The 25,738-nt window shown below is 38.7% G+C and overlaps 1 protein-coding gene across 2 annotated transcripts in view; it reads right to left on the bottom strand.

The window, feature by feature from the left end:
- The window catches only part of LOC145980403 (centrosomal protein of 104 kDa), a 274,922-nt gene that overhangs the window by 123,547 nt on the left and 125,637 nt on the right, over positions 1-25,738 (bottom strand). For both annotated transcript variants that reach the window (XM_083113475.1, XM_083113476.1), the window contains exon 3: positions 15,165-15,329. In XM_083113475.1, coding sequence (XP_082969601.1) covers positions 15,165-15,329 — 165 coding nt within the window. The remainder of the gene's footprint in view (positions 1-15,164; positions 15,330-25,738) is intronic.

Here is a 25,738-nt window from a genome sequence, read left to right as displayed (position 1 = left end):
TGCATACGCCAGTGGTTCAAGGAAACATTTCGAAACGTTTGAGGAAGTTGAGACGTGGTAGACGTTTTGCATTAAGAAGTTCTGCAATTGGTTCAAATTTTTATGGTCACTCTGTACTGAAAATCAGGTCACTGGTTACATTAGCATTGCATTCATGCAGAATTCTTAGCTCGTGTAACGGACATCCCCTTTCCTGCTGCAGACGTGGAACGGAAGGTCGTTGGGTGAAGCCATTCGTTAAAGGGGAGGAATAACGACAGAGGTCGTTACGATATCCCTGCGCCAAAGGAACGCGTGTTGAGCAGCCACGCTACACGCAACGGAGCGAGCTTCATTTGTTTCTCGAGATTGATAACAGTGGAAGGAATTCCTTTCGGTTTGGAAATTCCATGCAAGCTGCTGCCGTAGAGATCTCGCTCAACTATGTCAAAGGGGGGATTTACTGCATGGTGCAAGCAGCGCTTTAAATTTGGTGGGAAGACGAAATATATAGTTCGCAAATATGGGTGTATGTCGCCATTTTGAAATAATGGGTATCATTTCTACTAGCATTGGAATTTTAATGGGAATTTATCTTCTGGAACTTTATATGATTACAAAGTAGCTAGTTCTTATTCAGAATTGAGTAAAAAATAAGAAAAATCTCATTCCAACGTTTATTTCCTTTGTTTTATGGAATGCCATGTTGAATTTATTTTGATATGCTTTTGCTATGTAGCGTCGCTTTGTTGCTACTTTTCATAAGGAGCAAAGGTTGAACAATTGAAATAAATTCAGGAATGAAATCAAGTACAAAAGTTTCAGCACAATTTAATTTCCTTAAAAATACACAGAACGTTTAAGTAAAATTAATGACAATAGTGATTGACAATTATGTTTACAATTTATCGATTGATTGATTGAGTTGGTCCACTTTATGCACAGTAAGGCTAATCGGGACTGGACATACAGTTCTAAAGTGGGATCCGAACCATCATGTGCCCCCACCGGGAATCGAACCCGGGAGATGTTTACAATTTACTATACAACTGTACCATAGTATGGTATATGTTTTTTTACCAGTGTTTATATTACATATTACATAAACATTCTGGTGATATATAATTTATAATATAAATTAGATAAAATTTATTGAATTTATTTCACGTTGCTTTTCTGGGGTATGCGTAACCTGACAAGGCACTCAAATGTCAAATTCCCATCCACGTGGGCAACTGCTTTCAAGGAGACTATCGAGGGTCTGGCGCCTGGACCGACAACCAGTATAATAACACTCTCTGGAAGTTGTACTGTTTGTCCTTGGAGTTGCATTTTATCACCATTCATTTTCATCTTCGCGATTATACAAAACTGGCAGAAAAGGAAGAAAAATAATACGAATTAAATAAAACTTTACTTTTTTTTGCATTTTGGCTAATCGCAACGATTAGAATGAATGATTGATTGATTGAGTTGGTGTTTAAGCAGTGGCGGCTTATGGTCTGACTCTATGGGTGTGCACCTCTAAGTTATGACGCACCTTTCCCTGATGAAGAGACGATAGTAGAGTTATATTTCATGAACATTTTTTAAAAAATAAGGTTTATTAAAAAATCGAAATACCCTAGTGATTTTTTAATCGATCACGAAAGAAGATGTGTTGTTTGGTATCTTTCGTGACCTGTAAAAAATTCAACGACCTGACGACCTGACAAAATCACTCGCAGCGTTATACCGATTAACTGCTATGGTTTGTAAAGGATAATAATATTGCCAGAATTTTGTGTAATTGCCTTGTTTTAATAATGTATATTATCTTTCTTCAATGTAAATATGTCCCACCAGAAACCCAAGTTTGGGGCCTCCCCCATGGCGCAGTGGTAGCGTCATTGTCTTGTAATCAAGGGGTTCCGGGTTCGATGCCCGGTGGAGGCACAAGTGGTTCGGATCCCACTTTAAACTGTAGGTCCAGTCCCGATTAGCCTTACTGCGCACAAAGTGGACTTAAAACATCAACTCAAACCAAAAGAAACCCAAGTTTAATGCCACATAAACATTTCATCGTACACTTAAAAGTTAATTACCCTTTTTAAGGTACTTATTCACTTTAGTCATAGTCATGAGGATCCTCGAAACCCTAATCAAATGCAACTAGTTCTTGCCAGCACCTCTACAAAAATTATCTCAAATCAGTGACAAAATAGTACAATTTACAGATTCTCGTATGCACTGAATAAAGAATTGGATTGACTGTTCTGTGACAAAAATACAAGATTAAACTCTGATTATTTGAAATTTTCGTTGAACTTCCAAATACAAGTCAGAGCGTCTAAATGCAACAATTCCTACAACATTGTGTATGTTTTTTTTTCAAACAGCTGACATTATATAAAACTATTTTTCCAGCACCTGTATCAACGTAATTCACTCATCGCTTCTGGCCTTGCATGGCTGAATAGTACGCTCGTCACTACACGCCACACCCTTTCCTCTTCCTTACCCACCCTCCCCTCATTCGGATTTCAATGCTTTGCTCAGAACCGCGTGAGGTGAGAGAGATCAAAATTTCCCTTGCTGAGAAAAAAATCCCTCAATTTGCAATGATGGTTGTTCTCGAGTCTCGCTCTCGACTCCGTCACACGGAAAGATTGCAACACTACATGACGAAGAGGGAACAGCGCATGTCCGTTGTTACTATGTCACAATTATTTGTGCGAAGCGAGTCCGAAAGTCCTTGATCCAAGCCATAAGAGCCTTTCTACTTTCTCTACTCACCGTCGAACACAGCGCCATTTCGTTGTGCAGCTATGTGCACTTCCCAATTGTGTTCATGCCGCCCATCTGATGCGAGTTACTCAGATAGAAAAGCTGACGTATGGAAGTAAATGGAAAGTAATGTGACTTGAGAACATTTGTTGTTTTGAAGAAATGGCTTTCAGTGAATAAATATAATAAAAATCAATTACATTGCACATTTATTTGGGTGTGCACGTGCGAGTGAGCGAATAGACAGCAGCCGATATTGGTTTTAAGTCCATGTTATGCACAGTAAGGTAATTCGGAACTGGACCTACACTGTTTAGTGGGATCTGAACCACTATGTGCCTCCACCAGGTATCGAACCCGGGATCCCTTGATTACAACGCGACGATGCTACCACTGCGCCATCGGGGAAGCCAAGAAGATGAAGAGAATGAATGATGATAAGAAGAAATGGACGAAGTGATAATCACAAACGCACGCAAGCCCTACAGATAATTATACTGGCTGTGGTTCCAAGCACCAGAGCCTCGTTAGGCTGCAAGAATGCGGTGTACTACGTGGAAGAGAAAGGTAGACATTTGGATCTCTTCAGAAACGGTAACACCCCACTTCGAATAAATGAGATATATGACCATCAGGAGCGTATATTCTAGGCTAGCTAAACTATCTGCGAAGCCAGAAGTCTAGAGAATAAAATACAGGAGAAAAATCGATCGGAAATTGTAAATAATATTATTCATATCAGTGAGATGATGATGCTGATTCTGAAGTTGGCAACCTGATTTCTTATGAGTTGGCAACCTGATTTCTTATGAGTTGGCAACCTGATTTCTTATGGGTTGGCAACCTGATTTCTTATGAGTTGGCAACCTGATTTCTTATGAGTTGACAACCTGATTTCTTAGGAGTTGGCAACCTGATTTCTTATGAGTTGGCAACCTGATTTCTTATGAGTTGGCAACCTGATTTCTTATGAGTTGGCAACCTGATTTCTTATGAGTTGGCAACCTGATTTCCTATGAGTTGGCAACCTGATTTCTTATGAGTTGGCAACCTGATTTCTTATGAGTTGGCAACCTGATTTCTTATGAGTTGGCAACCTGATTTCTTAGGAGTTGGTAAATGTATTTCTATTCATAGCCTACGACCACGTGACATTGTGAAATAGTCCAGATCTTGGTCTCAGTATACGACACTGATAACCATACATTATAAGTACTGAAATATTATTATAACTTGAATTCAAGAAATTGTTTTGTGTTTTAAACACAATTCGCATTTCTGGAGTGTTTTGTCGACAGTAGAGCGTAAACCTGCATAAAATGTTCGCTATGTTAAACAGCTTTTGGGAACATTATACACGGCAGTCCATCTGTTTCTTAGTTGATCCTGGGTGTTTGTTGTGGAGCAGGAGGAGGGGGTTAAAGGGGAAGTTTTGGCTTCGTGTAACCCGCGTACCTCCGTCACGCAAGACCACATTTCACTGCGGGAATTTATGATCTTAGCCGCAATGGCGTAGAAAACCTTTCATGATGTATTGAGACAGATTGCCCCTATCTGGTGCAGGCAGAAGGCGGTTTAGTTAGCAAGACCTTCACCCTGTGTCGTGGAACGAAAGCGAACCACAAAGAATGCCGGAGGTGTTGTTTGTCTTCGTCTATCGCACGCAACACTTCCAGTAATCATTGCAGGCTAACAAGGCAGTGGCGAGAAAAGGCGCTATTCTATTCTCAGTACTGTCGCAGTTCCTTCTGAATAGTTGTACAGTGAAGAGCAGAAATAAATGGAGTTACAGATATGAACGCCCAGAATAGGGGAAGGGGATTGTTACTTACTGTCGCATTTTCATCTGATTACTTGTACAGTCACGAGCAGAAGTAACTTGAGGCACAGATATGGACGTCCAGAATAGGGGAAGGGGAGTATTACATGCAGTCGCATTTTTTCTGATTATTTGTACAGTTACGAGCAGGAATAGGTTGATTTTTTGGGCCTCCCCGATGCGATGGCGTAGTTGTAACGTCGTCGCCTTGTAATCAAGGGGTCCCTGGTTCTATACCCGGTGGAGGCCATAGTGGTTCGGATCCCACATTAAACTGTACATCCAGTCCCAATTAGCTTTAGCTACTGTGCATAAAGTGGACTTAAAACACCAACTCAATCAATCAAACAAAACATCTGATTATTTGTAATGTCACGAGAAGGAATAGGTTGAGGTACAGATATGGACGTCCAGAAGAGAGGACGGGGAGTGTTACTTATTGTAATGAAACTTGAAAAACTGCAGGTCGTCGTAAAAACGATCGATTCTCACATTTTTGCAGTGATTTTAGAAGTAAAAAGTATTTCCTACTTCGCTATGGAAAAAAATCGTGGCAACTTGGATTTAAACTGACTCTCCTAAACGGCGTAGTGATAAAACTGTTACCATATAATCAGAAAGTCCCGGGCTTGATTCCTGGTGGAGGTACAGTCACCGGCAATAAAAATGTCACACCTATATCCTGAAATACTCGCTATCCTGGAAGGCGTTATGTGTGTTGCCTATCTCTACGGCGATAACTGGATATTCATAGTAAATTTACAATGACAACTTCTACCACTGCTGTACAGTTGTACAACACTCATAGCTCCTTGCAGGGAAGCGAGTATTTCAGGATCTAATTATCCATTTTTATTGCTGGTAACTGTACATTGTACAGTAGTTCGGATTAGATGCAGTTCCCATCAGCGAATCTCAGCATAAAGTCTATTTATTTCTATTCCTTGCCGTACACGCTGCCATCTTTCGATGAAATTGTCAAATATTTCTTTGTAATTTCAGATCTTTCAAGCTTTCCAATAAGAACGTTGTTCAACTAGTTTCAATTGTCGATTTTGTTGGGTCATGAATGTCCTGTTTCAATGACAATTGGATCGTATACAGCCAGCTTAAGGTTTTGCCGACTACTTTCACAGTGTGCAGAGCACATCAAGTCGAACAACATTTCTTAGCAACGGTTTGTTCGTTGAGGATTCGTTTCTATGCTCCCAGACAAGTGAAACATATTTTTTTCCATCCTGAATATATTCAATCTTAAGGATGGCTCCGTGGTTGCCACTGGAATTTATTTTTACTGTCGGATAAGATTTTAAAAGCTATAGTATGCTATGGAAGAAGCGTTCCTGTCACTAATGTTAGCCTTTTCTTTCAGACAGTGCATTTACCACCGCGTACATATATGTTGCTTATCGTATTTCATAAGTTTGCATAAAAGAAGGAAGTCGTAACAATCCAAATTTGTGTAAATATTGTAAACGGGAAACATTAAAATAATCTGTACGGGTCATTCCATGTCAAATCATCCAGAATTTTGTGAATGTGTCACCCACCATCCCCGATTTTGATGAAATTCAGTATACTTATAGAATTTTTATTGCTGATTACAAAAATGACAATTTTTTTTAGATGGGGCAAGGGGTTTAGAAGTTACGTGCTATTTACAATATCCGTGTCTTACTGTTTATTTGTTTGTTCCTGAAGGGCCAGGAGGTTCACAAAATATATTTAACTTGTAAATTCTAATTAATCTATAAATTTGAGAGGGGGTAAATGCTTCCCTTTGCCCCTGCCAGGTTACGCTGGTGTAAAATACATGAGCATTTTTAATAAGATTAACTTTTAATGTCATTTGATGCAAATGATTTTTTTATCACCCTGTCTCTGAACCGCCCATCCCAATTTTTCCATCAGGCATCAGTACACACTCTGAGCTACCTACATATAAAATTGGGGGAAAATTGAGGAGCGGCATTGCACGAAATTCACTCTTGAAGTTAGTCATTTATTTGTCAAAAAGAATACAAGAAAGTATACATAAAAATACATGGTTATTGATACATTCATCTGAAACCTTATTTAAATGAAAGCTTACAGTATTCTGAACAATGCAAAACAAACTTGAAGTTTCTACGGCAAACCTGAGGGAAGATACTATCATTTATAACCTATTACGTGCCTTTCAAAGTGGAGCCGGAAGTGGCGTACATGGAAATTTTAAATAGCGCATAACTTTGAACCCCTTGCTCAATCTATAAAAAATTGTCATTTTTGTAATCAGCGATAAAAGTTCTATAAGTATACCGAGTTTCATCAAAATCGGGGATGGTGGGTGACATAGCCTGGATGAATTGACATGGAATGACCCGTACTCTTTTTGTGGCCCCCTTAGAATTCCGGCCCACCGGGAATGTATTTTACGTACTTGGTCGTCCTTTAATCAAAGGGCTCCCGCGTAGATTACATTGGGTTGTAGTTTACATAGACTACGTAGACATCTAAAGTGCATTAAAATTAATTTTCAAGGCTTTCATGAAAGGAAAGCATTTTCAACTATATTGGTTCCTAACGAACTGAAAAGAATCCTATTTAAAACAAAATTTCTCTTCTATTCTATCATCAACTATTGAAGAAGATAAATAGTATGCAAAAAAGCAACAGATGGCAGTCGTGAGGCAAAATTAGTCTTTTTCCCATAAAACACTAGAATATTTCCTATGTTATGTTTTTTACCTAGGTGAGAAATTGTTCGAATTTGGAAGGGAGAGTATGAAAAGTTCTCCTCACACATCAGGAACTGATACGCAGTATAATTTTCTTTTAATTCCACAGTGCTCTTTGTTACGTTATCACCTTTCGCCATGTTGTTTACATAGATTACGTCATCTACGTGTGTTTATGTATCAATCTGCGCGAGAACTGAGCTCAGAATCTTCCGTGCCAGTCTTGCCTCAACCACCGAGCTGCTTACATCGCAGACACTGAGAGAATCCACAGTATTGCCAACCGCACAACACATCAAAACCCGCATGTATAACAAGCGGAATGTATTTTTGTTTCTTTCTTGTCTCCTGAAACATAACATTTTAGAAGTACTTTCGGCGCATAAATTATTTAAAAAATGTGTCATTACTTAATATAAATGCGAAATATCTTCGAATCTTGAGAGCATGTGCATGGACGTCCGCAGGATTTTTTCCATGGAGGGGCAAGGAAGCTATTTTTTTCCAGGGGGGGCAAACATGTCACATTTTCCCCCAAAAGAGTGTAGTTCCGTAAAAAAAATTGCTTAAATTTGAATTTATGGTGTTAATGCAATAATTAACACACATTATTGTGGCTAAAATGAAATTATATGTGTGAAATACATAATTTGTGGTTGACTTTCATTTTCCAGGGGGGCCACGGCCCCCCTTTCCCTCCTACCGGACGCCCATGAGCATGTGTGTATATTTCGAGCACGCAAAAATAAAAATAAACAAAGATATAAGTAAACAACGATAGGCCCTCTTGAATTTAATGACAAATTATTGTTTTTGGTTTATAAAAAAATAAATTTATGAAAAACTTGGTTACTGTAAGACACACGCACTTCAAGTTACACCAGCAAAAAGAAAGCATGATTTGATATTGGTGATATATACAATCAGGTGCATTGTCTGCTGCTATTACTCTGGTTTCAATTTATGAATCACTTCACTAAACCAGGATTCAAATCTTGGTCTGTCCATTTCTTGCTAATCATCCTTCCCTTTCTTTGGACGGAAAAGTAAATATGCGCCTTCAACAAAGACTTCATTGCCGCCAGTGGGTGAAACAGTAAGCCTCCCCCTTCCCTTCTCCCTTTCTCGTCGGTTTCTTCAGCCCTGGCGGTGGTTTTGCACGGTGGTGTCCTTCAATGTTTGATTCAATGTACGCCCCCCGCCACCTCCCCCCCCCCCGAGTTAAAGCACGTTTCGTCCAAATAATAAACATGTTTCTTCTCACTGGGATATCTTTTAATACCGCGGACATTATTTTGTCCTCAAACAACAAACAATCGTTTCCTCTTCCTAAACTCAAACCGCAAATCATTCAACACGCGGGATACATTTCGTGCGCACATTGACGGCAAATCACCTCACGCCCTGTTTTACTTTGCTCTTGTTTCCGTAAGGAGGATTATGCATTTTAAACAACTTGCTTGATTTGAAGAGCTTTTCCCTTCGGATGAAGCCCACAATAACACTCGCTGAACAGGAGACCTCGATTCAGCCATTCTCGCCGCTGTGTAGCACGATTATTAATCACAATAAACATAGGGTTAAACTAGCGGGATGTGCAACACTGGTATCACGGATTCCACGCGCTCTGCAACGTATTCAGTCTTGCTCGACTCGCACTTGGGGTTCAGCGTTTCCTCAACGCAATGCAAACTCCAGTTGACGAATCTGCGGATCCAAGTTCGTCTGCACAGTGATTGCAACCGATCAAGTCCAAACCTGCTAATGGATGAATTATTTTGTCTCTATTTCACAAATTAAATAGCTGTTTTCTTGCAAGTATGCAGTTGTGTCGGAATAGAACCCGTCTCAGTGGAACTATATTCTGCGCGCACGTTTGGATCTCGTACATATGCGAAAACCTGCTGCAAAGTTAACCTGACGCTTGGCTTAAAATAGTCTACGTGTAGAATGTAGACTATCGTTGTTTACGCGTAGATGCACATCACTGGTGTCGGGTGAGTGTAGAAGGGAAAGGTGTGGGAAAAGCCGAGATGAAAGTGAGACAGATGACGGAGTATGGGAGAGGAAAGGAGAGTGTGAGAGATGTAGACAACAAGATGAGATGGAGATCATTAGAGAAGCTAGCAACAAGATAGTGGGATAGGAAAGGCATGTGTGAGAAGAGACAGCAAGATAATGAGAAAGAGAAGAGAAAAGTAATGAAGAAGGAATATAATGAGATAACAAGATAATAAAGAAGGAGGAGAGAGAGAGAGAGAGAGAGAGAAAGTTAGTGAAAGAACAATAATTACTCTCTCGTCGCGAGTGCTGGCAACATTGTGTAAGTGACGTTGCGCTCAATGGTACGCAGATAAAAGAGTTATGCCGTACAAGGTATATAAAGGCCTCAATTTAAAATTTTCTCGAACGGCTTTAGTTTCCATGACAACCGGTTGCTATAGTAACGGATGGTGGATGCGGAGGTGCCACTCCCAAGTGTTTATGTGCAAGGGTTCTGCTTCGCAGAGAACATAGAAAGAGAATTGACACCAAAGAAAACATGTTCATGTAATGGGCTAATATTGAATATCTGTGACAACTGAGACCACAAAATTGCTTATTTTATATATCTTTATGGAATTATTATTATTATATAGAGGAATACAGACACGGAAGGTAGCATTGTTTCAATCATGTAGTACAAATACGTGTACGATCAATATGTTTCATTCAGATCCCTCACTTGATATTATCTTACCCATTTTAACTGGTCTCAGAAGATATATCCTTACTATGTATGCAATTCTCACTCCAATGTACAGCCGTGGAAAAAAGTACTTACCCCATAGAGCCTTATTATGGGGAAAGTATTTCTTTCCACGACTGTACGTGTCGCTGACTTGCACCAAGTTCGAAACAAATTAAGCTGAGAATGGTTGATTGATTAGGTTTATTTTACCTCGCTTTTCTTGCCACTTGTGGCTAATCGTGAAGATGGAGATGAGTGATGGTATGATGAGAGTGATGAAGGGACACTCACAAAGAATAGCCATGCCCAAGGTGGATTGACTTAAATCACTTTAAATAAATAATTTAAAGAATAATGTACATAAGGTTTTCGTAGATATCAGAATCACTTTTCGTGAAAGTACATTAATCTCGTAATCATTCAGTGGTGTTTATTAGGCTCTAAAAAGCAGGGAAAGAGAAAAAAATACTGAGAGGATGGAGCGGATACAAGAGGAAATGTAATACAGTAAAACCTCGTTAATCCGGACTAATGGGGGGATAAGTTGACCGCTTTAACGAAAGTCCGGATTAACTTAAATAACCTAAAATAAGAGTAGAAAGTGCACTAAAACTCCGTTTATAGCAACAAAACACGTTTATTATGGTGTATTTAAAGGGCATAGGCCTAAATACAGTACAGTACAAAGTCTGGGGAAAACAGAATTTCATCAGTGGTTGACTGCCTTTTCTTTGGGAAATTCTCTTGTTGACTTCTAGCCACATTTAAAACCTTGCATTTTTTCTTTTTCCTGTCCGGATTAAGCGAAGTCCGGCTTATTGGGGTCTGGATTAACAAGGTTTTACTGTATGTAAACTGTAAACACACTTAAGTTTCTCTTGATTTAAAATTGAATAATTTTATAGGCAAAAATAATAAACATTTTGTGTAGAATAATATACAAAATATTAAACATTTTGTGTAGAATAATATACAAAATATTAAACATTTTGTGTAGAATAATATTCAAAATATTAATCATGTTAAACTGTAAATAGTGTCATTATTATTAAACGTAAATAAAAATGGCAGCTGATATTTTGCAAGCTATCATTTAAAAAATGCCAAAATTCAGCACAAAGACTATAAAAAATATTTTAAGTTACAATTACATAGTACTTCCAGAATGTTTTTTTTTTCACTGGAATAAAAGTTACTGAAATTATTATAGTTTCATTAACACACTCAACAAACATTTCCATAGTAGGTTCATTACAGTATTAGAAACAGAAAATGTATATTGACATATAATTTATTTGCTTTAATGAAACTGTTCAAATAATTTTCGGGGCAGTTTACCAGAAAAAGCATTCCTATAAAAAGGTTTTGGTGCTAAAACCAATTTTAAGAGTGTTTTTTTAAAAAAGTAAAAAAATCGACTGATGATTTTTTATCCACCCTTCCCATGCCCAAGCCGGGATTCAAACCCGGGATCCCTGCCGTCGTAGAGGTATGTGCTAATCAGTCGGCCACGAAGCTGGGAAGGGAAAAAGCAGAAAAGCAACAACATATATATATTTTTTATTTTACTTCGCTTTTATGCCACTTTTGGGTAATCGCGAAGATGAGGATGGATGGTGACAAGATAATGAACAGGGCACAATACAAGGTCCACAGAGGTTTATATTGGCTGAGGGTACACAGGGCGGCTCAATATGTCCCTTAACACCCCCGGTACAAGGCCACTGCAGCGCGCAACGTGGAAATGGTGACCAATAGTTGCCAGGTAAAGGGGAACCACATTGACGCCACCCGCGTTGTCGGCGGCCATCTTGATGTCCGCCATCTTGAATCCAACGTGATAATTTTAAATGAGAAGGGGGGGGGTCGTGCGACACATCAATGTGGGCTAGAATTTCACCAGGAAACCAACTGTGACATTTGTTTGCACCTAACTGTAATTAGAGATAACAGTACCACAAAAGTTATAACACATGCTCAATATGGCGTCCCTGTTGCGCAAGACACACTTGTAAACGTCTCTCCCATGACCTTACCACATTCTGCAGACCCTCAGGAGAGATTGCAGCACAGGCATCCATTATGCGTAGATCATCGTTTCTCAACCACTGCTGTGTTCCGAGGGTGCATATGGTGGGTCGTGAAGTCGGACTCGATAATTTATTTAATGTGTCTTAAAAATATATTACATTTAAATTATCAAGATTGTTTTAACCATTTAAATTAAACCCGGGTTGTACGTAGTCTAAATCAAAATTTCTGTTATTCGCGCTCTAACATTGCACACTAGTCACATTAGTTCGGTGAGTAGAACAAAAATTGTTTTCAATTTCAGCATGTGTGTTTAATTAGATGTTAGACTAGAGTAAATTAGCCTTTTAAATTACATATTTATTTTTCTAGGCTGTGAAAGCCACTGTAGAATGAAGTACGTGTAATTTGCTTAAGCAAGCGTAAAAAGAGGGCTTCGATGTTAGCAAAAATAAACTGGGTGCACACCTCCACAAGTATTCTGCCGGCGCCCATGCTTATGGGTCCTATGTAGTATAATATCTTTCAAGGTGGCTCCCGGACTGAAAACGGTTGAGAACCACTGGTCTAGACGCCAGAGCCTCGTTAGTCTGCAACAATGCAGGGTGGAAGATATGTTTACGCTTTACTGTGTTTCGAAAAGTTCATCCCTTACACCCTGCAACAGGAATAACGCAAGAAAGACAAACAAGATTAGGAATAACCTTATAATGGAACAGAGTTATGGGTTCGAGGCGTGTGCAGGACAAGGGTCTTATTGGACTTATCCTTTCATCCGTTTCTTCAGTTCTCACTCATTCTCATCCTCACCATTAGAGGTAGCATGTAATCAGAACATTAAAAACATAGAGCTAAAGAAATGACCGCAAATAGAATAAACTTCAGCAGAAGAAGCAATAATCCACAGCTGAATTAAAGCATGAAACTAAAATACATACCGTACACGAATAAGCGCGGTTCATTTGACGAATATTGTTTCAAAGTAGCTAAAATATACCTACAGATGCGCTGAAAGGAACCAGACCTACAATTTAAAGCGGAATCCAACTCGAAACCATTTGATTATGAGGCCTCAGCACGAAAACGTCGAAAGGGAATATCTCTAAAATGGATTCAGAGCGAATGAAACAAAGAGTGTGAAAGTCTCAATCGTATTTCTCGATTGTTTCGATGTATCGGTTGCATTACGTTGCTTATACGTATGTACTTGTGATCTGTTTCGTTCCTGAAGTGCCGATGCCCCTGGTTCGAATCCACACCTGGGTTCCTAGTGAGTGTTCTTTCTCCAATTTCATCTTGTCATCACTCTCAGCATTGTTACGTTTAGCAAAACGTGACAAAATAGCAACGTACAATAACCTAATTCAGTCAATCAATCAATAATTGGTAAAGTATGGGCCTTTTTCTATACGCATGTCTCTATTGCTCTCTCTTTCTCTATCTGTTGTATCTTTCTATCTTGTTCTCTATCTCATCCCAGGAGTGTATATTCTAGACTTATTAGGCTATCTGCAAAGCCTGAAGCCTAGGGAGTAAAATACAGAAGAAAAATCGATTGGACTATTCTGCAGTTGGCAACCTAACATCTTAGGAGCTGGCAACCTGAATTGTTAGGAGTTGGCAACCTGAATTGTTAGGAGTTGGCAACCTGAATTGTTAGGAGTTGGCAACCTGAATTCTTAGGAGTTGGCAACCTAAATTCTTAGGAGTTGGCAACCTGAATTCTTAGGAGTTGGCAACCTGAATTCTTAAAAGTTGGCAACCTGAATTCTTAGGAGTTGGCAACCTGAATTCTTAGGAGTTGGCAACCTAACATCTTAGGAGTTGGCAACATGAATTCTTAGGAGTTGGCAACCTGAATTCTTAGGCGTTGGCAACCTGAATTCTTAAAAGTTGGCAACCTGAATTCTTAGGAGTTGGCAACCTGAATTCTTAGGAGTTGGCAACCTAACATCTTAGGAGTTGGCAACATGAATTCTTAGGAGTTGGCAACCTGAATTCTTAGGAGTTGGCAACCTGAATTCTTAGAAGTTGGCAACCTGAATTCTTAAAAGTTGGCAACCTGAATTCATAAAAGTTGGCAACCTGAGTTCTTAAAAATTGGCAACCTGAGTTCTTAAAAGTTGGCAACATAAATTCTTTGAAATTTGCAACATGCCTCTCGTTAGGATGGCAATATGACGTGAAGAGCGGCTTACGCGAGCCTAGTCTTTTCCCTTCCTCCATAGCCTAGGGCTACGTGTCATAGTGTTAGAGTCCAGGTCTTGGACTCAACATACGCCACTGTCTCATCCCTTATATAAATCTCTCTTGTCCTGTTTGTTCCTCTCTTCACTCTTTTTTCTCCTCTCTGCTTCTCTATCCACAATCCCTTTCATCTTTTGCCCATCTGTCTACCTATAGGGCTCTTTTTCTTTTTCTGGGTTTGTCCCTCTCTCTACTTGTCTTTTTATTTCCTTTTCCTGTTTCTCTTGCATTACCTCTCTCTCGCTTGTTACGTCTATCATCCATGATTTCTCTCTCTATCTCTCGATATTTATTTCTCTTTCTCTCTATCTTTTCTACACATCTCTCTCTTTCCTCCTTTCTTCATTTCGCACTGTTTTCCTTTGTATTCATTGCTTCTCTCTCTTGTTCTGTTTCGCTCCCAGTTTTACCCTCTCTCTTTTTCCGTCCTCTTTATCTCTTTTAGCCATTCTCTCTGTTACCCGGTTTTTCGTTCCTTTTCACTCTCCCCCCTCTCTCTTCTCTTTTCTTCTATTGTAGCACACTTATTAATTTATTTCGACCATTCATTTATATTACTGTCATTCATGCTATATGGGGAAAATTTCCTTTCGCGGTTTATCCAGTGTGTGGCCACATTTGCCGCCCATTGTTCTACCACCGACAATAAAAGCAAGATAACTAGGTCCTGAAAGATTCATTTCCTTGCGTGTTCCATGTGTGTTGCCTAACTGTACGGCGATAAGTGGATTTTAATAGCAATGGCAACACACAAGTCTTGCAGGGAAGCGAGTACTTCAGGATCTAGGTGTCCCATTTTAATGCCGGTGACTGTACATAAGACACGTGAAAATTAATATAAATAGAAACACAATAGAAACAGGATACTCACGAATGAGGAACTGGTGAGCAAGGATCTGTATTTTGTTGATGGTGGCCGTGTGGTGCAGCTGGAGGACGAGCGCTTGCGGGAAGGAGCAGTGGCGGGCGGACTGCCAGCCTTTGACGGTGGGTCCATGGGAGTTCAGTTCCTTGGCCCGGTAGTTCTCCTCCTCGCCTGAAAAGTAAAAGGTCGAAGAACACATTAATTTCACATGATGAATTCTTTGGCCTAGCTCTTTCTGCTATGGATACTGGCGTACGCAAGGGGGAACCGATGAGGCTACAGCCCCTCCAGAAATTTTGAGAAAAATCCAAAGTTTCAAAAGAAAGCAGAAACAACTCGAGGAGAAACCAAAATGCAAACTCACCTTAAAATGACCCCCGATTACCAGTCTTGTCTTTGAACAACTTTCAATACCCGGCCAAAACTGGGTAAGGGGGCCATGACCCCCTCCAGTCAGAGTAATTTATGTTAATTATTGTATGGGCGTTGCAGTATCATGAAAACTTCTAACTGGAGGATTGTTTTTTAAGGGGCAACACTATTTTGTGGTCCAAGGTTAAAAATGTTAATTACGAAAGAATGTGTATCTCGTCCAAAATGCAGTTATGTAATAACCACCTTTTCAATTTCAGCTCGCTCAGAAAACATATCACGTGTACGCTGGTGGCCGTGCACTGGTAAATTTAAACTTAATAATCAATTAAATCTATTGAAGACGACACACCGACTTGTAAATAAGATTAAATGAAAAATAATACCGACAGATGGAGCTACTTTGCCGCATTTGAAGCTGCACAGTCAGCTATAATTGGTGGAAAGATATTTTATGATAATTTATCGGTTCATTAAAATTTTAATACTTAATATAATTATTCTTTTTAATATACAGAAAGGGAAGGAAATACCAAAATTATGGATATCAATTTTTACGTCTTTACATTTAGTATTTTATGGGAATTCGACAACTGTGGTCTCTCACGGGTAGACAGATCGTTGGAGTTGATTAAGTATGCTTGAGCCATGATTTGATATGTCATTCAGTCCACCAAAACTGAATTTCGTAGCCCTGGGCACAGATAAACGTGGTAGTCGAAGAGATTCCAGTAGTTCACATAAATTGACACAACTTTCTCTTTAGTTTTTGATAACGAGTACCCCAAAATTCGTTACTAGAGTCATTGTCAAGATTTAGTTGAATGATTTCAGTGTATGGGAGAATTATTGGTGTTGTTGCTTCTCGAAATATTAATCGGATTCTCTTATGGGGAAGATGCAATGAGTATGAAGATATTTCTTTCAATAGATTTGGCAGCACATGTACCGTGTAGCCAACTACTCACGAGCTAGGGGTCCCGGGTTCGAATATCAGCCTGACATCTATTTCATCATGTCATTAATCATCCTCATCCTCGTGATTAGCCAAAAGTGGCAGAAAAGCGACGCTAATTTTTATTTAATTAATCAAATCACCAGCCACTGAAAATACCTCCGCGAGCTACCGGTAGCGATGGACGGTTTAGCGTTCGCCGAATTCATGTTTTTGCGAAATATACTTTTTGAGGATGTGAATAACTCACGGTGTAGTTCTTATGCTATTGTTTGATTTATTCTAGTTATTGGAAATATATGCATTTGTATTTTCTAACTGAATCCAGCAGCGGATGGCATCCACCCTTCCCCACAAACGCTGGATCTTGCAACAAGACACTCGACATTGAGTGAGATGGCGATTGAGTTCCAAAACTGAGGGCGAAAGGTGCCAGAACTGGGGGGGGGGGGGAGAACAGTTTATTTTCCCATGACAGATAAGGTTTATTATAGTGCGGGGGCAAAAGTAGCAAAAACTGTGGGGGCAACTACCCCCTACGCTCCCTTAATCGGCGCCATTGCTCCTCGTGACACTGCCTTGAAATCTAACCCACGTCTCCTCCACATCATAATTTGATCCTTGTGTAGAGACTTAATTGGCCCGAGAACTTTTCCAGTTCATCGCCTCCGACAAACTCCGCCTTCTGACACCTGGAACATGTCACGGTAAGTGACAGAGACTACACGAAGCAATGGCTCCCGAGTAGAACAGAAAATATCTTTCAACTCGATAAATCCTCAAAGCCAGCGGAAAAGGGAAGCAAGAATCATGTTTAGACTTGCCATCCGGCCGCTAGAGGAAGTATGCTTCCATAAAATGTTAAACCAGCTCGCTACAGCTGCTGAATCCTAAGCACATCAACCTGTAAGAAAACTGGCCACGTTATCCAGTGTGTTGCTCCATTTTCCCGTAATGTATATTTCACTTGCGATTGATAGCCTCGTGGAACGTGACAAATGGTAGTACTTACAGTAGTGTACTGCTTTACCTTGCACCGGTATATACCTGCATCTGTATCGGCGTCGTTAGTGTATAGCTCTAAGACTTTCACAGGTGCCGTGTTCGAATCAGGGGCGTGCTGGCTTATCTAGTGGGGCCCGGGCAGCACGGTATATGGGACTCCAATATAAATGCAGAATAAACTTCAAGGTGTTTACAAATTTGCTTGATTTTAAGAGTTTTTTCTTACCTTATAATGAATTGTTACAAAGATATTTTACTTCTAATACCTGTTTCAGGACGTGTCCAAGTTTCATGGAAAAATTACAGGCGCTTATGTGACGTTCGAACACGGCACACATCGCAACTGTCATCAATTTCAGCCCACATCTTGCTAACATGTCCCTAGTGACCTGCACAATTGCATCTACTATTCTGGTTATCGATTTTTCCACGCTCTGTGCTAGGGGAGTAACATACACATGAAAAAAATCACATGGTGTAAGATCCGGGGAACTTGCTGGTCATGCAATGGACCCTTTTCTCAAGAAAGTTTTGAATGTCATTATAGTTAATTGCATGGAATTATGTAGAAGGTATACCCTATGATTAGGTCTTGCTGACGTTAATGAATGCAATTTTGTTTTTAAAAAATTAGAAAATATTGTGACAATTACCAAGGCTGGCTGCGCATTAGCAAAAATACGAGTTCGTTATCTCTTAACGCAAGCAGAAATAACTTAAACTGCAAATACATGGTATTGAGATTTATTTTAAATAATACTACTTCTCCAGCAATAATGTGCAAAACAAAGCATGGAATATTTATTTTTATTATTTACATTTTCTGTTATACTCTAGATGTATACCTTTGATCACCGAGAGGAACTTCCTAAATCCATAAAACCAAACAATATCATCTTTACGGTTCCACCTATGTGTAAGTTTTTAATTTTTTTTTTGTTATGTCTCTTTTTACTTCGTTTCACTCTGAACTCTATTTAACTCTACTCGAATATTTCTTTGTGTATTTTTATCTGTTTTCCTCACATTCTCCTTTCTCTGCTTTGTCCTTCTCCTTACTCACCCTCTTTCCATTCTCACAGTTTTCTCGCTTCTTTCAGACTGCCTTCAGTTCTTGCTTGTTTTTCGTTTACTTCTCGCATTTTGTTCCTCGCCATTTCTTTCTCGTCACCTTGTTACCTCTTTTCCATACCACTCACCTTCATTTCCATATTATTGTCTTCTTTATTCTCAAAATTCCTTTTCCGTCCTCCTGTTATGTAATTCGTTTTCTCTCACTACTCTCTCCTTCTCATCTTGTCGTTCATTTTCCTCTACGCATTCTTGCTTCATTTTTCACATTCTTCCGTTATCAATTTGTCTCCTTTCGTATGCACCTTGCTTTCCATTATCTTGCCTCATTTTCTCTTTCACTCATATCCTTCAGCTTTCTTCTCTTATTCAAGTGTGAAAATAGCTTAACCAAGCTTCAAAATTATCTGAGTTTGTTTTCCTTGTGTGAGCTGTTTAATTGAAAGCTATTTCTGACCACTTTCCATGAATTTTATTAGGGAGTTGGAACATGTCAAGCCTCATTAATCCCTTTCGGACTTTGTAAGGTACTTGGCAAAATTCCAAGCGCCAGAATAATTTCCCTCCAATATTTACTTGTTTTCTGAAGGAAGTGAAACAATTTAAGTCACGTTAAATTTACGCTGACCTCTACACAGCAATTCATAGTAAATGAAAAATAGCCTTGCATTGTTCAAGCTACAATTTCACATGACAACACTCTGTTTCATCTTTAGTTTATGGTTGATACTCTTTTATCAATAAGTTGCAAGGGACAAGCGCAATTAATATATGAGGGTTGTCCTGAAAATAGAACACAGCCATAGTTACTGCAAGCTCCTGTGAAATCAATTAGGAAAGTATATTTCTGTTTGTTCTCTCGTCTATTTAATGAATTCGTCCAATGTCGCTATCCTGTTAACTTCATTTAATTTATTTCTGCACACACTAGTTCAAACGTCAAGTACAATTTGGATACAAGTATTACAATCAAAATACATGCTTACGTTCTGCAATTAAACAGCTTAATGATATGATTGAAGTTTGAACGCAATTTTAAAATTCATTTAATATTATATAGAATACTGAAAATTTGATGCAAAGAAGTATTATATAAAACATGTGTTAAGTAGTGATAAATAATATTTGCAGTGAAAGCATTTCATGGCACTTCGTCCAAAAACTTTTTAGTTAAGTAAGTTAAGTTCTTATAATAATGATTTGTGCATATATTTTGGATTTCTTTCTTACTTTGAACACCGAATTTCAAGGTATAAATGGTAAGATACCAGATCTGGCGAATAGGGAGAGTGATAAAGAAGCCCTCTGTAGGCTCTATGGACAAAGATCTGTCCTTTCGAACCGAGTGTAGATATCCAGCAATACTCGGACACAGTATCTTGTTTCGTTTTTTTCTATTTCATCATTTTCAAGATTTTCTGAAGGTCATTCTTTTTATTATACTGAATTGTGCTTACGTGCATTGTTTCTTCCCAATGTTATTTTTAAAGCATCCCAAGATGTAGCACAAAGGTGTCGCAGTCAATTTGTCATATTCCTCCCGTGTACCTTTCAGTGGATGCGCCGGGCTATTGTACATCGATTTCCCAGCTGCAGAGTCGGACTGCATAAATAATATGGTTTTGCAGTTGGCGTTGTCAAGATTTTTGTTCGGACGAATAAAAACTGATATTTCCAACACGCAAGCAATTGCATCATCTCCAGTGAGATAAAGTTGATACATTGACATAGTTAAAGCTCACTTGCGCGCAGCAATTACGAGAGTGATATAATCAATACTTCTAAACACGGATTTAAGAGGGTATGGGAGGCTAGTGTCCCATGTAGCTATTCTTCTACAAAGGGGGCCATACTGGAATGGATGTGAAAAGGGTCGCAAAGGATGAAATACTGGAATGTGACGAAAGGAAGAAGAAACAACTAATCGTGGCCAAATAATTATGACTAAAGCCGATTTTCTATTACTAGGGCCGGTTATCCATGATAAGAGCCCGTTTTCTTTAACTAGAGTCTATTTTCTATTAGTCCCTTTGCCTTTACAAGATCCTGTTTTCTAGGACTAAAATACCGTTTTCTGTAGGGTGAGGCAGTCAAACAAGAAGATTTACAAAATTCACAAAAAATAGAGAGAACAAATATTATTTATTTTTTGAACATGAATGTAGTGTACATGAGTTGAAATTACTAGTGTGCCTGAAAAATATTCATTTTTTTAATATGGTGTTAGTAAGATGGCGTCCTTGGTGTTGCACACATAGTCGGAGTCTCAGAGTAAATCGGCCCATGATGTTGCGTAGCATCTCCAACGGAATGTTGTGGATCTCTTGCCGAATTCGCTCCTCCAAATCATCTCTGGTTCTTGGAGTGTTGTCGTTGAATACTTTGGATTTGAGGTAACCCCAAAGGAAAAGTCAGGAGCCGGCAAGTCGGGTGAACGAGCAGGCCACGGAATATCGCCGAATCTGATGATGAGGCTACCAGGAAATGCGAGTCTGAGCACATCCATAGACACTCTGGCAGTATGGCTAGTTGCACCATCTTGCTGGAAGCAAGGAGCACGCGGGGGTAACTGAAACTCTCGACCGAAAGCTTGTTGGTACTTCTTTACAGCAATGCATGCAACACCAAGGACGCCATCTGACTGACACCATATTCAAAAAATGAACAATTTTCAGGTACACTAGTAATTTCAACTCATGTACAGTACATTCATGTTCCAAAAATAACTAATATTTGCTCTATCTATTTTTTGTGAATTTTTTAAATCTTCCCGTTTGACTGCCTCACCCTATATAACCAGAAAATGTTCTCTGTGAATAGAACCAGTTTTCTATGACTAGACCTCTTTTTACACACACTAACAAACTACACAAATAGGCAGAAATAGGCACCAAAATATTTGGAGCTGAATTTGCTACGATCTGCTAAACGGGCACCTAATCACCACATTGGCACGTCCAAATATTCATGTTCATTAAAATGTGCAAGTTAAGGGTTTGTACGTAAGGAGCAAGGTAATGAAGAACAACATTTCTGATTTTGTAAATATGACAGTGACTATGCAAAATAGTCCTGGACGATATTTTTATGTGATGGAAAACTCTTCGATTCTGCTTCCCTCCCCCGACTCCTAAGTTACACACATAGGTACGCACCCCGGATTGTTTTAGTGATAGATTATTAACGAACATCGTAAGGGATTTAGGTTGTTAGGACAGTAATTTGTCATGTTTGTTACATTAAATGTTACCAATGGCGCCCGCAGGATTCTTTCTCAGGGGGGGAAATAATAAATATTATTATTACTACTATTATTGTTTTTTATTTTTGTTATTATTATTACATTACTATTATTATTACTACTATTATTACTTATGTTTTACATACATTACATACATTTTACATACATTTGTAATTTCCATATTCTGTCCTATCTATATACAGTTTGAATAACTGTATACAGTCTGTAACAAAATAACTGCACAACAACACAATGGAACGCAAACTGTGTTTTAGGTGATATGTAGACAATTATACCGCTCATATTTTAATTTAGATTAATTCTGGGCCTTGTTTTATATGTCTGTTAAAGCCTGGATATTGACCTTTTGTCATTTGTTTTTTTCTTCAGTAAAACAATCATTACATGTTGATGTTGAACAAACTGACATTATTAATAAATCGCATTTCAACCACAATTTTTGCTACAAAAACTCAATGTATCTGCTCAAAATATGAACAGGGAATAACCCATTGAACATTAAGAGAAACATGAAAATTATTACAACGCAAATGGCACTCAGAACTTGGTATGCCCCTTACAGGCGGCAGCCATTTGCACACAGACGTCAGAGACACCTGTTGGCAGGGAGTGGGATGAAAGACAGCAGAGCAAAATAACAAAAAACAATCAAGATTGTAATGATGCGATCATTACTGGATCCTCTTTTATGTTATAAATTGTGTATGGCTATGTATTCCTGTACTTTTGGGTTCTTGGCCGTTGGGGAGCGGTAAGTTTCCAGTAACGGTTTAGGTCATTAGCGGGGCCTATAAATAGGAAGGGCAGGGGAGCAGTCGGCCTCAGATGTTTGGCGGAGTACAGCAATGTAAGAGGTATCTTTTTCTCTGAGGGGAGCGGCTGGGCGAGCTTTCTTTCCTTATCATGTGAACCGACGGCGGGGATGTTAACTTTCTTTCTTTTAATACACACACTTGATCTTTTCACATTATTCCAATAGTTTATTTCATGTGGGAAACCGGGTACACAACACACATACCTTCAGCCACCTTTTTTGGTACTGAGGGTTATATTTTTTTTTTACTCGTGGAGCCAGTGGCTACGCGAGTCTACACACTCTCTTCGGGAAGGGGGGACAGGGTACACCGGAATGTAAATTTGTGAATAACGGCCAAGAATTACCTTCTGTAAATTTAATATGAATAAACCTATATATATCTAAAAGGAAATGGGCGTTAAGTTGTAATTTGAAGAGGTACGTGTCTATTGCCTAAACTAGCATCCACAGAACTTCAGGTACTGCAAGTTTTGAACCTCGGGACAAGGATTCAAAAATGTATGGTTGTGTATATTGTGTATGTTGCTGAGAATCAGCTTAAAAGCACAAAATATACCGTTACAAGATGTACCAAGGAACAATCCCAGGAGCAATTTGTTATTGTTTTGCACATTATTACAATGGCAATTGAAACATATTTCAATATTCCCCTCATTTATAGAGGTGGTGCAGTTATTTTGTTACAGACTGTACTTAACATTAATTCATGTAGGACAAAAAGCTGTTTTTTATAGTTAGTAAACAGTGTAAAATAGACCGTAACCCTATTTCAAATTATAATAATAATAATAATATTAAAAGTTGCTGTAACTTACGGCCTGTAACAGAAAACAATAGTACTTTTTGTTATAAAATATCTACAATTTCACCATTCGAATTATATTAACTCTTTCCAGGAATCAGGGAGGGAAAGTGACCCCCGGTCCCCCTCTGCGTCTGCGGGCGCCCATGAATGTTACTATGACCAGCCGTGCACATAACAGACATTACATGGAAAGCATTTGTGTGTAATTTGAGTGGGATCATGGCATCCAATACTTATGTACACAGTATTCGTATATCGAGCATTAAAGTATGAGGTCAAAATTATGCTTGTTACATTGTAAAAGAGAAGCTTACACGCAACTACGCCATGTTGTAATTCGGATCATCATTTATAACTTTGAGGCCAGTTTAATTGGTTAGTTACATTATTTATACATTATTACATTTCGAATATGTCATTTTTAAACGTTTGTGGCACTTTTTCTTCAGTGGAGGCCCGGGAATGTAGGCACTCCACTAAATCCCGACGTGAACACATGAACTATACGAAGATTTGGGTCACTCAAATCACCGTTGAATAGTACATTTTTTTAACGTTAGATGGAGACATCACGCATAATCATGAAAATATTGAATTTTGAAGAATAATTTTAAGATAATGAATTGATTATTCAGATGAAGTTCAATGTTTATGCATTATCTAATTTTTCGTCGTCAATATTTACCTTTCAATCTTTATACATAACGTAACATACACAGTGCTTAATACATCAAGAATGAAATCAATACATAATGACCATAATATGAGTCCCTTTACGGTGGAAAACGAAAATATGCTTGAACTATTCAGTTCTTATTTTTTTAAGAGCGGTAAAAGTCACGCTCTCCTGTTTAAATAGCAATCAGCAGTGTAGCTGACAATTATCAAATTATATATGGAACATCTCCAGCTGACTACTCCAGCTAGCGAGCCTACCAGCAGTTCATAGCGTGAGCAAGAGGCTAGCGATAGGTGCTGGGTGGACATGACGTCAGCGGTTCACTTGTAATCATGACTCGCCTTCATGCTGCAAACGCATAACAGCCAGCGATGTTACGAAAATAATTTCACTCTTATTTTCATCTCTTCTTCACTGTCTGGTAGAATTTCTATGCATTTTATTAACACAACCAGCGGTTGTGAGTATTGATACATACACAAAAGCTCTTAATCAGCTCTGCATAAGGTTCTTTTTTTATTGACTAGGAAATACCGCAGCAGGAATTCAGTTGGTCAAAAGATCTTACCGGTCACCATCCTTCCTAGGATTTTTAAGCGACTTGCAGCTAAAAATGACTGTATTTTTCTGATTTCATAAATCATATTATGTATAAGCTTTTAACAAGTGTGCCAACTCGCCAAGAAAGTGTAAAAATGCTTAAATATTTCCTTCATATAGATATAAAGATAAACTGTAATTTAAATAGAGGGACTCTATCATACATTTGGGGGACAAGACTGACATAAACAAAAATGTAAACATACTTACTCTCTTTCCCTACTGTCTCGCTCAAACAAATATATACACACTTCTTACGGAATTTTAAGAGCACCAGTTCTTTGCCGTCTCTCCCCAAAGTCAACGTATATTGATTATAGTATTTGTAATAAGCGAACAGTGTATCAATTGAAGGGTCGGGTGTAAAACATGGTAAGGGACATTTTGGTAATTTCGAGTTCACTAAGAAAAAAGGTTATTAGAAGCTATACTGTAGATAAATTGTTTTCGTGTTCTGTTTACCAATTTCAGAAGGCTTCACAGAGCCCAATGCAAATTGTATGACATGACAATTTCACTTGAAAATTGAAGGATGGTACATTTTACTTTGTAACTGAAAAATGATGATAATATCACTTACCATGTTTTACACCGAGCCCTTCAATTAAATTCTTCTGATAAAAAGGTTGGAAATGTTTAGTTAACGAAGCGGTCATTTTCTCTTGAAATCATCCAATTCTCACAGAACATCAACCTAGACATGCTTTATTCATTAATATTTCAGTAACGGGTTGAACCCTCGATATCTCCATCGCTAAGCCAAACTCCATAGTGTAGTGGCTTGTGTAAGCTTTTGCGAAACACACGAGTTCTGGGTTCGATTCAGCAGATGTATTCTGTAGGTAAGTATTACAATGTAATTCGTCACTTCTGCGTATATTGTTATCGTGATGATTCAGTTCGACAGGTAGAAAAGCGAAGTAAAAATAAGAACAATGCAAAAATGCGAAACCGAAAATCGCAAGCTGAAATGAAGAATGGGGAACGCAAGTTGGAGAATCAAAAGAATTATTA

Source organism: Lepisma saccharinum, chromosome 27 (genome assembly GCF_977018435.1).
Source record: "Lepisma saccharinum chromosome 27, izLepSacc3.1, whole genome shotgun sequence".
Lineage (NCBI taxonomy): Eukaryota > Metazoa > Arthropoda > Insecta > Zygentoma > Lepismatidae > Lepisma > Lepisma saccharinum.
This window is presented reverse-complemented; position numbering and strand designations above follow the sequence as displayed.